This window comes from Coregonus lavaretus, assembly GCF_964263955.1.
Source record: "Coregonus lavaretus genome assembly, chromosome: 2".
NCBI lineage: Eukaryota > Metazoa > Chordata > Actinopteri > Salmoniformes > Salmonidae > Coregonus > Coregonus lavaretus.
Window position 1 is genome coordinate 33,937,810 of NC_139989.1, and position 16,693 is coordinate 33,954,502.

General features: G+C 43.6%; 1 protein-coding gene across 1 annotated transcript in view; it reads right to left on the minus strand.

Annotated features, from left to right (window-relative positions):
* The window catches only part of LOC311147662 (protein FAM171A2-like), a gene marked incomplete at both ends in the record, with an annotated part of 71,149 nt that extends 54,826 nt beyond the window's left edge, over positions 1-16,323 (minus strand). Inside the window, one exon of the mRNA XM_084184409.1 lies at positions 16,158-16,323. Coding sequence (XP_084040535.1) covers positions 16,158-16,323 — 166 coding nt within the window. The remainder of the gene's footprint in view (positions 1-16,157) is intronic.
* Positions 16,324-16,693: the final 370 nt, after the last annotated feature.

Sequence of the window (16,693 nt, forward strand, 5' to 3'; positions counted from 1 at the left end):
TCCTTTGCATTATTGTAGCCTTTTCTGTAGCCTGTCAACTATGTGTCTGTCTATCCCTGTTCTCTCCTCTCTGCACAGGCCATACAAACGCTTCACAGCGCTTGGCTGCTGCCACTCTAATCTGGTGGTCCCTGCACGCACGACCCACGTGGAGTTCCAGGTATCCGGCAGCCTCTGGAACTGCCGTTCTGCGACCAACAAGGCAGAGTTCATCTCAGCCTATGCTACCCTCCAGTCCCTCGACTTCTTGGCGCTGACGGAAACATGGATTACCACAGAAAACACTGCTACTCCTACTGCTCTTTCCTCGTCTGATCATGTGTTCTCGCATACCCCGAGAGCATCTGGTCAGCGGGGTGGTGGCACAGGAATCCTCATCTCTCCCAAGTGGACATTCTCTCTTTTTCCCCTGACCCATCTGTCTATCTCCTCATTTGAATTCCATGCTGTCACAGTCACTAGCCCATTCAAGCTTTATTATTATATTATATTATTAACATCCTTGTCATTTATCGCCCTTCAGGTTCCCTTGGAGAGTTCATCAATGAGCTTGACGCCTTGATAAGTTCCTTTCCTGAGGATGGCTCACCCCTCACAGTTCTGGGTGACTTTAACCTCCCTACGTCTGCCTTTGACTCATTTCTCTCTGCCTCCTTCTTTCCACTCCTTTCCTCTTTTGACCTCACCCTCTCACCGTCCCCCCCTACTCACAAGGCAGGCAATACGCTTGACCTTATCTTTACTAGATGCTGTTCTTCTACTAATCTCACTGCAACTCCCCTCCAAGTCTCCGACCACTACTTTGTATCATTTTCTCTCTCACTCTCCTCCAACACTACTCACTCTGCCCCTACTCAGATGGTAATGTGCCATCGCAACCTTCGCTCTCTCTCTCCCGCTACTCTCTCCTCTCCCATCCTATCATCTCTTCCATCTGCTAAATCCTTCTCCCTCCGATCTCCTGATTCTGCCTCCTCAACCCTCCTCTCCTCCCTTTCTGCATCTTTTGACTCTCTATGTCTCCTATCCTCCCGGCCGGCTCGGTCCTCCCCTCCTGCTCCGTGGCTTGACGACTCATTGCGAGCTCACAGAAGAGGGCTCCGGGCAGCCGAGCGGAAATGGAGGAAAACTAGACTCCCTGCGGACCTGTCATCTTTTCACTCCCTCCTCTCTACATTCTCTTCCTCTGTTTCTGCTGCTAAAGCCACTTTCTACCACTCTAAATTTCAAGCCTCTGCCTCTAACCCTAGGAAGTTCTTTCCCACCTTCTCCTCCCTGCTGAATCCTCCTCCTCCTCCCCCTCCCTCCTCCCTCTCTGTGGATGACTTCGTCAACCATTTTGAAAAGAAGGTTGACGACATCCAATCCTCATTTATTAAGTCAAATGACACCACTGGTCCTCCTCACACTGCCCTACCCTATGCTTTGACTCCCCTCTCTCTCCAGATGAAATCTTGCAACTTGTGACGGCCGGCCGCCCAACAACCTGCCCGCTTGACCCTATCCCCTCCTCTCTTCTCCAGACCATTTCTGGAGACCTTCTCCCTTACCTTACCTCGCTCATCAACTCATCCTTGACCGCTGGCCATGTCACTTCCGTCTTCAAGAGAGCGAGAGTTGCACCCCTCCTCAAAAAACCTACACTCGATCCCTCCGATGTCAACAACTACAGACCAGTATCCCTTCTTTCTTTTCTCTCCAAAACTCTTGAGCGTGCCATCTCTAGCCAACTCTCCTGCTATCTCTCTCAGAATGACCTTCTTGATCCAAACCAGTCAGGTTTCAAGACTGGTCATTCAACTGAGACTGCTCTTCTCTGTGTCACGGAGGCTCTCCGCACTGCTAAAGCTAACTCTCTCTCCTCTGCTCTTATCCTTCTAGACCTATCTGCTGCCTTTGATACTGTGAACCATCAGATCCTCCTCTCCACCCTCTCCGAGTTGGGCATCTCCGGCGCTGCTCACTCTTGGATTGCGTCCTACCTGACAGGTCGCTCCTACCAGGTGGCGTGGCGAGAATCTGTCTCCGCACCACGTGCTCTCACCAATGGTGTCCCCCAGGGCTCAGTTCTAGGCCCTCTCCTATTCTCTCTATACACCAAGTCACTTGGCTCTGTCATATCCGCACATGGTCTCTCCTATCATTGCTATGCAGACGACACACAATTAATTTTCTCCTTTCCCCCTTCTGATAACCAGGTGGCGAATCGCATCTCTGCATGTCTGGCAGACATATCAGTGTGGATGTCGGATCACCACCTCAAGCTGAACCTCGGCAAGATGGAGCTGCTCTTCCTCCCGGGGAAGGACAGCTTGCTCCATGATCTCGCCATCACGGTTGACAACTCCATTGTGTCCTCTTCCCAGAGTGCAAAGAACCTTAGCGTGACCCTGGACAACACCCTGTCGTTCTCCGCTAACATCAAAGCGGTGACCCGATCCTGCAGGTTCATGCTCTACAACATTCGCAGAGTACGACCCTACCTTACACAGAAACCGGCACAGGTGCTAATCCAGGCACTTGTCATCTCCCGTCTGGATTACTGCAACCCGCTGTTGGCTGTGCTCCCTGCCTGTGCCATTAAACCCCTACAACTTATCCAGAACGCTGCAGCCCGTCTGGTGTTCAACCTTCCCAAGTTCTCTCATGTCACCCCGCTCCTCCGCACACTCCACTGGCTTCCAGTTGAGGCTCGCATCTACTACAAGACCATGGTGCTTGCCTACGGAGCTGTGAGGGGAACGGCACCTCCTTACCTTCAGGCTCTGATCAGACCCTACACCCAAACGAGGGCACTACGTTCATCCACCTCTTGCCTGCTAGCCCCCCTACCTCTACGGAAGCACAGTTCCCGCAGTTCCTGCTCAGCCCAGTCAAAGCTATTCGCTGCTCTGGCGCCCCAATGGTGGAACAAGCTCCCCCACGACGCCAGGACAGCGGAGTCACTGACCACCTTCCGGAGACACTTGAAACACTACCTCTTTAAGGAATACCTGGAATAGTATAAAAGTAATCCTTCTAAGTGGTTGTCCCACTGGCTATCATAAGTTGAATGCACCAATTTGTAAGTCGCTCTGGATAAGATCGTCTGCTAAATGATGTAAATGTAGGCCTAAGCACTATCTAGCTATGGTTCAGCTAAGGTTTGCTAACATTAGCATTCAGCTAACTACCTAATGCAGCTATTATGATGTAGCTTCCTGTATCAGCTCTTCCTGTATGTACAGTTGGCTCATTTCCATCCCATTGTTTAACACAGACATTACCCACCACGATCTGATCTGAGCCAGCTCATTATGGGTATGGGCCAAATCTCATCTAGTCACTTCACACCTTGCTCACACTACACAGCTCAATATAAATGGGTGATTTTGCAGATTGAGGTACTGTAGGTTATTTGAATAGAAATCAGCTGTTATTCAATGTTCACACACTTTCTTTCTTTAGCCTCCCCAGACATGATGCACAAACCTATTCAAGCATATGTGTGGGTTACTAATGATGAGGTTTAGGGGGTGAACAAGGACAGTGGCGGTCGGTGACGTTTAAGATGAGGGAGGACAATTTTTTTTAAATTGAGCATGGCCTTATTTCTATACGAATATTGCTGTCATTCATATTCCATTCACCCAGCTCAATGTAACATCGATAGGTTTAGGCTACTACATGATACTAACATTTTCCCTATACCCATCATGAGGTTGCTACAACCTAACTTAGCCTATGAATGAAAGTTTAAAACATAGGTACACAGGTCGAGATAATTAATTTGAGAAATCAAGGTGACAGACATTCAATACCGCCTTGCACACTCTTGCCTGCATCTAGCTGATCTAGGGTGTAATCATTAGTCCAACAGTTGCAAACGAGAGTTTCTATTGGACAAATTCCGGTATGCATATCCCAGTTTCGTTCCGTTTGCTTCCATTTAAGAAATGTTTTTTCAACAGAATCGGCAGAATGAATACACACTTGATCACACGCAAACACAGTTCACTTTAATAGCAGCCACATACAAACAGCATGCTAATTTTTGCTTGTTGTATCACTCCTTCTCGCATCTACACACTCTCCTCCTCTCACCTTTTCCCTTCGCTTGTGGACTTCAGTGCACAAAACATCCCAAGCCTAAAAAAACGTCCCAAGCCAAACCTTCATATCATTACTGCTACACACAGCCTACATCGTTGTCACAATATTAGCTAAAGTCAACATAACTACTAGAACTAACGCATTAGCAAACCCGCTAGAATCATGCAGTACAGTGTACAGTCAGCTAGCAGTTTAGCAGTTACACCAGCGGGCCCCGGTGGCAATAAATTAATAAAACCAAAAGCTTACCTTGACTTGGAAGAGTTCTAGTGTTGGATAGCCATAACCAGCTAGCTAACATAGCATCCCTAGCTGTTTGAGCCGGGTGTTTGAGTAGGCTAAACTAGCTAGCTGCATTTGCTAGCTAGGTGAAAGTGGGGGGGGGGGAAAGATAATGGAATATAGCTAGCTCTCTCTCTCTTGCTCCTTCATTTTATGCACTGCTGTGCTATCTAGCTGCAGCTTATGCTTTCAGTACTAGATTAATTATCTGATCCTTTGATTGGGTGGACAACATGTCAGTTCATGCTGCAAGATCTCTGATAGTTTGGAGGATGTCCTCCAGAAGTTGTCATAATTACTGTGCAAGTCTGTGGAAGGGGGTGGGAATCATGAGCCTCCTGGGTTTTGTATTGAAGTCAGGAGGAAGGAAACTAGCTGTCCTCCTGCTATACCATGGTGCTACCCTACAGAGTGCCGTTGCGGCTACTGGAGACCTTAATTGCAAAACAGTTTGTTTTAATCTATTATTTGGTGATGTGAATATATTCAGTATAGTTTAATCTAAAAAGGATAACTTTTTTAATGTTTCACTATTTTTATTTTTATGAAATTCACTGAGGAGGATAGTCCTCCCCTTCCTCCTCTGAGGAGCCTCCACTGAACGAGGATGTAAAACGGAGATCATCTTCATTATGTGTCTTTAGCTCCTCTGTCCCAATGCCTACACACACACTGCTGCTGTCTCACACTCCCTATTAGGTGGTCTCAGTGCAAGCAGTAATTGTTCCAGAATGCAATGCAGTGACAGAGGGCTCCACGGGCCACAAGGAGAGAGAAAGAGAGATAGCTGTCTTGTTTGTTCAGGGAGAGAGAGAGAGAGAGGGGGGGGGGGGGGGGGGTAGCATACAAACCCCAGCCTTGCAGGAATGTCTGTGCTTGTCTGTGACCCTCCTCAGTAGCCAGCAGACTCTGGGCCCTCCATCCAGACAGACAGACACACAGCTCTCCTGAGACTGGGGGATATAGTGGAGCACTTTGACTGATGAATAGCTCCTTATGTGTAGAATGTGTATCTGACATGGGGTAAGAACCTCCCTTACGGAAAAACCACATGATTTCACGTTCCACACGTGATCTTATGGGAAGGTAATGTGATTTCACACTTTTTTTTTGTGAATTTGAGAGTGGTTACATTTCGCCAGGCCCATCCCTCAGCTTTTCACCAAAACACAGGCGGAGTGACAGCTTTCGTATTGTTTCAATTAAGAATTATACCTTTAAGCTAAATGGTACACTGTTGAGCTAAATGATGTAATAAAAAAAGTTGTAAAATCTTTAACCAATGACAATATAATTACATTTGCATGATCACTTACAACTGACTTTTCAATATGACCCCACCTTGGATTTGAAGTCGCAAACCTCCGGATTTGGGTTATGCTGATCTTTCTGTAGAATTCTCAGAAGTCCCTACACATTCATTACCTATAATACAGTACATCTTTGCACTTAGCACTGCTATTTTAGTTATCTGTTAATCTGACTATTCTCTCATCATTGATCAAATGTACTTCTCTTAGCAAAATGGACTTACCTCAGATAAGTAAATAAAATCAATGATGAGAGAATAGTCAGATTAACTGACAACTAAAATAGTATACAGTGAGGGAAAAAAGTATTTGATCCCCTGCTGATTTTGTACGTTTGCCCACTGACAAAGACATGATCAGTCTATAATTTTAATGGTAGGTTTATTTGAACAGTGAGAGACAGAATAACAACAACAAAAATCCAGAAAAACGCATGTCAAAAAGGTTATAAATTGATTTGCATTTTAATGAGGGAAATAAGTATTTGACCCCTCTGCAAAACATGACTTAGTACTTTGTGGCAAAACCTTTGTTGGCAATCACAGATGTCAGACGTTTCTTGTAGTTGGCCACCAGGTTTGCACACATCTCAGGAGGGATTTTGTTCCACTCCTCTTTGCAGATCTTCTCCAAGTCATTAAGGTTTCGAGGCTGACGTTTGGCAACTCGAACCTTCAGCTCCCTCCACATATTTTCTATGGGCCTAAGGTCTGGAGACTGGCTAGGCCACTCCAGGACCTTAATGTGCTTCTTCTTGAGCCACTCCTTTGTTGCCTTGGTCGTGTGTTTTGGGTCATTGTCATGCTGGAATACCCATCCACGACCCATTTTCAATGCCCTGGCTGAGGGAAGGAGGTTCTCACCCAAGATTTGACGGTACAAGGCCCCGTCCATTGTCCCTTTGATGCGGTGAAGTTGTCCTGTCCCCTTAGCAGAAAAACACCCCCAAAGCATAATGTTTCCACCTCCATGTTTGACGGTGGGGATGGTGTTCTTGGGGTCATAGGCAGCATTCCTCCTCCTCCAAACACGGCGAGTTGAGTTGATGCCAAAGAGCTCGATTTTGGTCTCATCTGACCACAACACTTTCACCCAGTTCTCCTCTGAATCATTCAGATGTTCATTGGCAAACTTCAGACAGGCCTGTATATGTGCTTTCTTGAGCAGGGGGACCTTGCGGGCGCTGCAGGATTTCAGTCCTTCACGGCGTAGTGTGTTACCAATTGTTTTCTTGGTGACTATGGTCCCAGCTGCCTTGAAATCATTGACAAGATCCTCCCGTGTAGTTCTGGGCTGATTCCTCACCGTTCTCATGATCATTGCAACTCCAGGAGGTGAGATCTTGCATGGAGCCCCAGGCCGAGGGAGATTGACAGTTATTTTGTGTTTCTTCCATTTGCGAATAATCGCACCAACTGTTGTCACCTTCTCACCAAGCTGCTTGGCGATGGTCTTGTAGCCCATTCCAGCCTTGTGTAGGTCTACAGTCTTGTCCCTGACATCCTTGGAGAGCTCTTTGGTCTTGGCCATGGTGGAGAGTTTGTAATCTGATTGATTGATTGCTTCTGTGTACAGGTGTCTTTTATACAGGTAACAAGCTGAGATTAGGAGCACTCCCTTTAAGAGTGTGCTCCTAATCTCAGCTAGTTACCTGTATAAAAGACACCTGGGAGCCAGAAATGTTTCGGATTGAGAGGGGGTCAAATACTTATTTCCCTCATTAAAATGAAAATCAATTTATAAATGTTTTTACATGTGTTTTTCTGGATTTTTTTGTTGTTATTCTGTCTCTCACTGTTCAAATAAACCTACCATTAACATTTTAGACTGATCATTTCTTTGTCCGTGGGCAAACGTACAAAATCAGCAGGGGATCAAATACTTTTTTCCCTCACTGTAGTTGTCTAATGTTGGTGAGGCATGTTATTCTGTTTTAATGTTACTCCTGAATCACTATGATAAATATAATAATTTTATTGAGTGTATTATACAAAGCTGAGATTTACTTTGAAGTCCAAAGTCTAGGAATACAGGAGAAATCAGTCATTGACACAGACATGGTGGCGTAGCAGGAAGATCGGAATGCCATGAACCAAGAGCTTGTGAGTTCAAATCCCAGGTGAGGACATGTTGAATAATATATACAGTATAAATAAACATACACAATGTCAAAGTGTGTCAAATAGGTAAGAGGGAAACACTGCAGCTATTTTATGACATTCCCTGGGACTTCCTAACAACTTTTTGTATGAAGGGAATCATGTAAAAACAAATCACCATGAATGCAAAATGTGTGATCACGTGAAAATCCACATGTGAAACTTCATGTGAAATAGCATCACGTGAAGTTTTCCAAAACCACATGGTTTTACATTATTTATAATAATAATAACAACATTATGAAATAAAATGTTGCATGTGCAAAACATGTGGACATTTCACATGTGAAATCAGGTGATTTTCCACATGTGAAATCATGTGGTTTTTCCATAAGGGCTTCCTCAATCTGGACAGCCTTGTAAAACTGTTTGGGGGAGTTTCCTGAGAGGGCAGATAGGATGGAAGGCTGACGTGTCACAATCCCAGTCTGTCCTTCTCCTGTGAGCAAGGTCAATCCTCCTTGGAAACTTCTTGATCTAAGGAGACTCACTCTTACCCCAAATGAAATACAAAGGGTTTAAGGTAGAGGTACCAAGGGTGAGGAGAGAGTTAAGAGGAGATGAATCAAACCAAATCATCTCCACCTCCTCCCTACTCGCATAGACCAGCTGGAAGTCATCATGAGGGACCTCCCCAGGCTGCACATAGAGGGGAGAGGAGAGAGAGAGAGTGCAGAGAGGGAAAGAGAGAGAGAAAGAGAGAATTGGGTGGGGGTGAGGGGGGGTCCAAGGTTAGGTCCACAGCTGGAGCACATCAGTAGAAAGGGTCTCTCAGGCCTCAGCACCGTTGTCTACCAGGGCCCAGGGGGAGAGTTATATGGTGTGTGAAGGTTTGTAGGGGTCCTTAAAGTTTTTTAAGCTTTGGTTGAGACTTTCAGCTTCAACCCTACCACCTATGAGGCTAAAAAAGCTACCTTTGGTTACACACAAGAAGGGCCCTAAAAGCATGTAATGTGTAACATTGAGATCTTTACCAAGACATTTCAGAATAACTACAGCTCCACTCTCCACTAATAGCCAGCATGAGATGAGCTTGGAAAGTGAATGATTTGGTGCTTTTGTCGTAACATGCGTGGAGGTTTCTGACTGACTCTGCAAGCAATGATAGCTTAGCTTGTCGTTATTTAGCTTGTTGTAAAGGTTTTGATGAAATAAAAAAGATTTAAGCTTCCTCAGCAGCAGGTTAACAGTACAGTACACAGTTAAGGTTGATATGTTGATATGGGTGATTTCCAAGTGTCATAAACTACTGCTGAGTGTCCCCAGAGAGGAAACCCATCCACAGGTCAGACCGTGTTGGCACTCATACAGAGCATTGTGGAATCACAGCCTCACAGGACACATCAAGGCTGTTCTAGAACAGGAAAACACAGTTCCGAGTTCCAAGCCAAAGTCCACAAACAGTTCCCCCTACTGTGATCTCCTTGAGAGCCAGGATCCCAGTGGACAAGAGGCTAGTCCCCTTGATTATCCCAGTGAAGAAAGGAGAGGACACTACATACACTTGATAAGAGAAAACAGGATAAGACACACCAATCAAACAGATGGCACAATTTCTGATTGACAAAGTAGAAACATAACTGTTACAATCAACTGGTTTTTTTTACCGGTGCCATCCTGCTCCATATGAAATCAATAGTAATTTCTGATCTGTAATTATGAACAGTGATTCATATAATTAAGGGGTTATTACTTTTCATTGCTGGGTAATAGTAATTGTTTCTGCTCATTTGCACAAGAAGGAAGTGGTGAATAATCAAATCAAATCAAATGATTTCCCCACATTACTATGAGTGGCGTGTAAATTACCGATACTTCCATTGTTTACAGTAAGGATTCCACAGAACCTGATGTCAACACAACAGGCCGAATGCGGCAATTTGTTACCATGGCAATCATCGAAGAACACGCTCACCCGCGCCCACACAAAACACCGGCTAGTACATATTAATGGTATCAAAATCTTTTGTGTTACATAGTCATAAATTAGTCACAGAAGATTGTTGAATCTATGTGATGTTCAGGCACTCATAGCACTCTGAGCAAAACAATGGTATCTGAATCAAACAGCTGCTGGAAGGGAAAAAACACAAATACACACGCACACACACGATCTGGTTACACTAGGAATAATCTGTGGTCAGAGTGAGGCCACGGCAGCTTGCTGGGATGCAGTAATACAACTTGGTCATCAGTCCAGATGTTTTGGATCTCTGCAGCCTAACCCAGATGTTTAAAGCTGGCCTGGGACATCACATTGGCTTGTACTGTATGTGGTCAGTGAGAGGATTAAGAGGAGTAGCTAGAGAAACTAGCATGTGGAGGTGAATTACATACCTTTCATGCAGTATCTCCATACAGTATATGGCACTGACATACATACAACAACCTTGTACAGTGTCAGTATCTCATGATTTAGTTATGGCTGATCATGCGTTAACATCATCATAAATCAAGGAAAGATATCATGACAGTTATAAGACGATGTAGTGCACTCATCCTCACACAGAGAAAGGGTAGTTGAGAAACTGACAACATTATTGTGTCCATCATTTCCTGCAACTGTTTTGCATTTTCTTTGCAATGTCATAAGGCGGCAGGTAAGAGTGTTGGGCCAGTAACCAAAAGGTCGCTGGTTCGAATCCCTGAGTCGACTAGGTGAAAAACCTTTCGATATGTCCTTGAGCAAGGCACTTAACCCTCATTGCTCCTTTAAGTCGCTCTGGATAAGAGCGTAGACTAAAATGTGTTATCTTACTTAACTATTTGGCTCCAGTATTTTCTCACCAGTTTTTTTGTGCCATTCTTTCTTTACAAAATATGTTGTGCTCCAACTGAATTTGGGAAATGGGAGAAAATTATCTTTGGACATTTTCTAAAATGGGTATGTGTGGCAAATTAGTCAACTGTTCTCAAACATAATCCAGATTAAAATGTGGAAGCCCACTTAACACATTTGAGATAATACAGTGCAAACAGAAAATAATGAGGGGACTTAGTTTTAAATGCTAATCAACAGATTATGTAATATGGTTTCTTACTGAAAGCCTTTCAAAATATCCAATTTTCCAAGGAGAAGATTTTACTCCATTACTAAGGGCAGGAAAGTTGGATATGAACTGTTAGTATCCTAGCCGAACTGAATACTATATTGCAAGTCAAACGATATCTTTAGGTATTGCTTGCTGGAAGTCCTTGTTTAGAGACAAGGCAGGTTGTTGAGATTTTATCAGGCTCACTTTTGCTGTAAATGAATCTCATTCCAGAATTAGGAGGAAAATAAAGTCACAAGGCAAGAAATTTGAGGAAAGAGCCACGGTTCAGGGATCCACCCATTGTGCGGAAACAAGAAACAGTTGTTGTTCTGAAAAGATTTCCAAAAAGAATATGCGCCAGTGTCAACAAAATGTCCAGTACGAATGATATTTGTTATCATCAGCCTAGGAAGAATATGTGTATATAACTTGTCCGGCACACAAAAGCCATGGAAAACTTTTGCTGTGACGTAATCCATGTATGGACATGTCTTTTGTTGTGCTTAAGAACAACCAATAAAGACCTTCTATAGAATAAAAGAAAAGACTGAGTACTCAATGAGTAGGGCTGGTCCCTGTCATAGCAGGACTGCGCCAGGTGTGTTAGGCTGTCTATATTTCCAAAGGGGTGCTATGCTGTGCTACGTCCAGACAGCTCTACTAGTCTCCTATGAGAGGAGAGAGGGTGTTAGGTGTCAACAGTCGGATTCCTCCCACTGTACAGCTGCCTGGGCAAAAATTCCTCGGCATATAGCCAGCCCCCCTTCATAGGCTACTGCTGCAGCAAAACAGACTGGCTGGTCCTGGTCCACGGTGCTCTGAGTTCTAATACAGGGATGTCAGTCAAAGCAAGATCTTATGAGTCAGACAGACTAACTCGTTCTAGCCTGGTCCCAGATCTGTTTGTGCTGTCTTGCCAACTCCTATGGTCATTGTGACCATATGACAGATCTGGGACCATGCTAACACTCTTTAGTAGAAACCACCTTATTTGCACATGCCTCAGCTCCACTCCCAGCAGTAGAATGTATAATTAAAAAGAAATGATTGAATTGCTAATTAGAACTGACCTCTTGTTGACATTGCTTCCATATTTAACATAAGCTCATGTCTAGTCTATACTGCCTGCTATTTCCCCTGGACGGTTTAGTGAGACAACATTTTCACATCACAATATAGCCATTTTTGATTCTCACAAGATCCACAATCCAGATCAGAAATGATCAAATGTCAAATAATATGACCTGTAGAGATTGTAGGCCTAATCCATCAGAAAAAGGGGTCCCCAATGACCACAATGAAGGAGAAACGAAATAATACTTGTATGTGGAGGTGCGGCGGTGGCATTGTCGGAGCGGATGGGTCGGGGGCCGGAAACATAATTATAATAATTTGTACACTGCAAACTGACCACAACTAAGCCCAAAAATCATACCTTGATTACATTGAGACATGATCACGTGTGTGGGGGTTTTATTCGTGGGAATAGTTTTCCTAATTAAAACACATATTTGCTGAATTCCTGGTGATTGTACAGTTTTTTTGGACCAAAAACTAAAAGAAAGGTTTTGGCCCACTGGTCGCCTGTTGCCGATCCCTGCGATAGAGGCTCAAAGTGCAGCAGTGTATAGATATGGACAGACTATCCTTGAAGTGTAGCTATACAGAACAACCGCCCTTTGACTGAACTACCCCATGACATCGATAGAAACCAAACAAGAAAATGTATCATTTTGCTCTCTGAAAAACACAATAAAACCTAGATCTCAGGGTACAGAAGGGACTGAACTGCCAAACAATTACGAATCTGAACAATTATGAATTTGAGTCTGTATGGTTCACCTGCCAAGCGTCAGTGGAGAGAAAGATGGGGGGTACAGACAACACAAAGCCATGGCAGTCAGCTAACATTAGACCCCTGCCTGGCCAGGCCTTAGCCGGCTATTGTTGACACACCGGGGCAGGCTGCACAGGGTGTCAGACCGATTAGGACAGTCAAGTATTGGTCGTGCAGAAACAGCCCAAGAATAACATAAATTGTTCATGCTTTGGTTGTTGCTCTGGGCAGTGGGCACAGTCAGTCTGCAAGTATGCACAGCTGATGCTTTTACATAAACCCCTGATCCATCCTCACAAAATAGTTTTTTTTAAATCAACCCCAGGCGCTAAGTAGCTAGCAGTACACCATAGACGTTTGAAAATTCAAGGAGACGTACCGTAGAAGGATCAACGATCGTATGATTATCTCAGTTATGATGGCGCATGTCATTATTAGGGTTTCTTTCAGTCTTGAATGACAGACAGCACCTTGCTCTTGTAAGACAGATAAACATGAACTTCCAAAGAAAGCCACAAATTGACATGTGACAAAGCACCTCAACTGGGTAGGAGACAACACAGATGTCACTGAGAGGGGAAGGGACAGGACTCACCATGGACAGATTACCATGGCTACAACATCACGTGACAGAGAGAGGACAAATGATCAGCAGAATTCAGCGTGAAATAATGTTAAGATAAACCAAGAGTATGGTTTACACCAAACTGAAGATGACCTTGTACCAAAAGTTTATTTTCAGGACAATAATTCAGATATGATGATTTCTGATGTCAGTGAAAGGTCAAATTTGTTTGAAAAAATAAGACATGTTGACCCATTTCCATACATAGTATTTCAAAGTACCCTTAACTCCATTACCATACATTTACATTTTAGTCATTTAGCAGACGCCCTTATCCAGAGTGCATACATTTTTTTATTTAATTTTTTCATACTGGCCCCCTGTGGGAATCTAACCCACAACCCTGGCATTGCAAGCGCCATGCTCTACCAACTGAGCTACACGGGGCCCAGTAGGCAAACCTTCTCTCTGGGGACATCAGGCTTACATTGAATATTGCGCTATTAGACTAAATTATAATGTTATTCACTGAACACATAACATCCCCATGGCTGGGTTTAATCCCTTCTTAATTAATTTCAACAGTATATCATGAATATGTATGCCTTGATAACGGATGCTGCAGAGAGTGTGTACCAAAACTCCACATTCCAAATGGCACCTTATTCCCTATGAAGTGCACTACTTTTAACCAGGGCATATCGGAAATAGGGTGCCATTTGGGACGTACCCAACATCTACCCGTAACTAAATATGCATCTTCAGGAGGAGCTGAGCTGACACAAGAAGACAGTCTGGCATGCTTTGACCCTGTCCATAGCATCACCCTCCACTGATCTCTGAAAGAATTTCCTTTTTCTTCCTAGACCAAGCATTTAATTGGTTATAGTAGCCCTTTTTTTGATAGGCTCTGGTGATTCATCTCATTCTTGCTGAGCTACTGAGCCGAAAGAACATTGCAAGTCACTGTGCTGTTAAAAGAAATGAATTTCTACTGCGATAAAAAAGAGAGACACTCAAGCTTTTTAACAGTCAGCCCAAGCTTCCCGGCCTCAGCTCAATCCACAAGCGCCAAATTCTTTCAGCGACTCAACTTAGTTTCCCATCCAAGCTCTCTGACTGCTTCAAATAGACCTTTACTTCTGAGGAGAGATTGAGGTCATGAGCTCTATGATAAAGTAATGAAAGAACACAGTCTGACAAATCAATATGGGGTGAAGGTGAGGTCGGGGTTGACGATAGCACCTTCAAATGAATTAAATCAACATTTCCTGTCTCTCCAGTAGAAATATGATTGACTTAGATGTGATTTCCCATTTGAAAGTGTTTCAAGAAAGTTTAATCTATATAGCTATACTGCAAGGACAAACTATTAGACCAACCACAACCAGTTTGCTCAGTCAGTGAAACTAGCGGTATTCACATGGATAATCTATGATTATTCATAGATAATATTAGAGAAGCTAAAAGATGAAAGCACACTGAATTTGACATGTACGGGTTAAGAAGCCATCTTGACAAACTTGTCCAAAGCACTAAGCACATCTTCCAGAAATAGGCTTCTTTGTTGGGAAACAGCTTAGCTAATGAAATATAGATGATGGACACGACTTCCTAAAAGCCTGCTTAGCTCTAAAAAGAGGCATCTACAAGGAATTGCAACATATTGAAAGCATTTGAACTAAACTGTGCTTGGACCAGGAGACAACACAGAGGTCACTAAGAGGGGATGGGGCAGGATTCACAATGGACAAATTACCATTGCATTGACACTCACTAAAGCACTACCAAGCATTGACACTAGCATCCACTTCAAGCACCTTGGAAGTCCCCTCTTCTATTGTTCAGTTACTATGACAGCAGAAAGACAGTAGGCCTATATCAGTCTGTTTCATTGCAAACCCTAGTCTACTGTCCCAGGACAGTCTATTTAATAATAATAATAATAATAATAATAATAATAATAATACAACAATCAATGATAAAAATGTACATTGTATATGGCTATAAAATGGTGAAATGATTCCTGCAGAGAAACTGAATTGAAGTAGGATAACTGAAATGTGTCAAAAGTCCTGCTAACCACAAACAAACATTGTTGACATTATGTCCTTTGGCCATTCATGAGGCCTCTTGGGACACAACAACAACAACAACAACAACAACAACGGGTGCGTGCAGATGACAGCTGCCAAAACAAGCTTGTCGACCATCTCGCATTCACAAATACACATGAGCTCGTGCTATACCGGCTAAAAGACTTGAAGCTCTTATAGGCCTATTTTTCTTGCATGGAATGCTTTTCTCAATAAGTTGATTTTCATAACAAATAGTTATACTAACCATTGGTGTCTGACAATTGACCGTTTGCTAATTGAAAATATCTAGTTAGGATCTTCCAGAGTTACATAAAGTTAACAGACTGGGCAGGGATAGAAGTTTGAACTAAGCTGACTCCTCATCGTAGCCTAATTGCTATCGCACAACTCAGATCGCACATCGTAACGGAATAATGCAACTACTATTGATAGGCTATATAGCCTAGCTTTAAGTTAGATTGACCTACATATTTAACTTACAGATGGCCCATCAGGGGAGCGGGCTGCAGTTCAGGATCCTTTGTTTAAAAACTGAAGCCCTATTCCATTCTCGAATGCAAAGAAGTAGCCACAAGACTAAAGCATGCGGCGACTACATTGTATCTATTCGTGCGTAGCCTGTTATAGCGGAATTAATGAACGGTTACATAATAACTGTCCTCATCACTGACAAGGGGCACAAATAATAACAACAGCCAATGGCGTTAGCTGTAGCAGCCTATCCTATTCCCAACCATAGACTTTCCCCTCAAAACTCGAATCTCTACGAATAACTCACCAAGTGCTCCCTTGTCCGGAATGGATTTAGCAAATCCTTCCCAGAGACTGCCGAGAAAAAGAAAGAGAAAAAGAAGACGAGATATGTGGGGCGGTGGCATTCTTACTGCGACATCACCAATTCCACTTAGGTGGCCATTCATCCATATTGCTTTTGAGGTTGGCATTGACTGCTCCCTTTCTGCGCTGCCTCGGATGCCCACTCCTTGCTCGGCTTGCGCTCCAGAGTGGCTTCACAATTAAATTGTCCTACGTGGGAGGGGACGCTTGCTCTGCATAGTGGGTGGTCGTGATCGCCCCCTAACGGTACCAAGGTAGAGTGTGTTCACAGATGAGCCCCTATGAATGTCTATGGGCCCTGATAAGTAAGATCTCAAACCAAATTCGGAGGACAGTGTAATTACAATGTAAGCACACAGTGTTCCATTTCACTTAAAAGTAGGCTACCTATCTGTTTGCATGCACAATAGCCACTATTCATTTGCATTTGTATTGAAATGCATATAAAATGTCAGTGTAACAAAAACACACAAATAG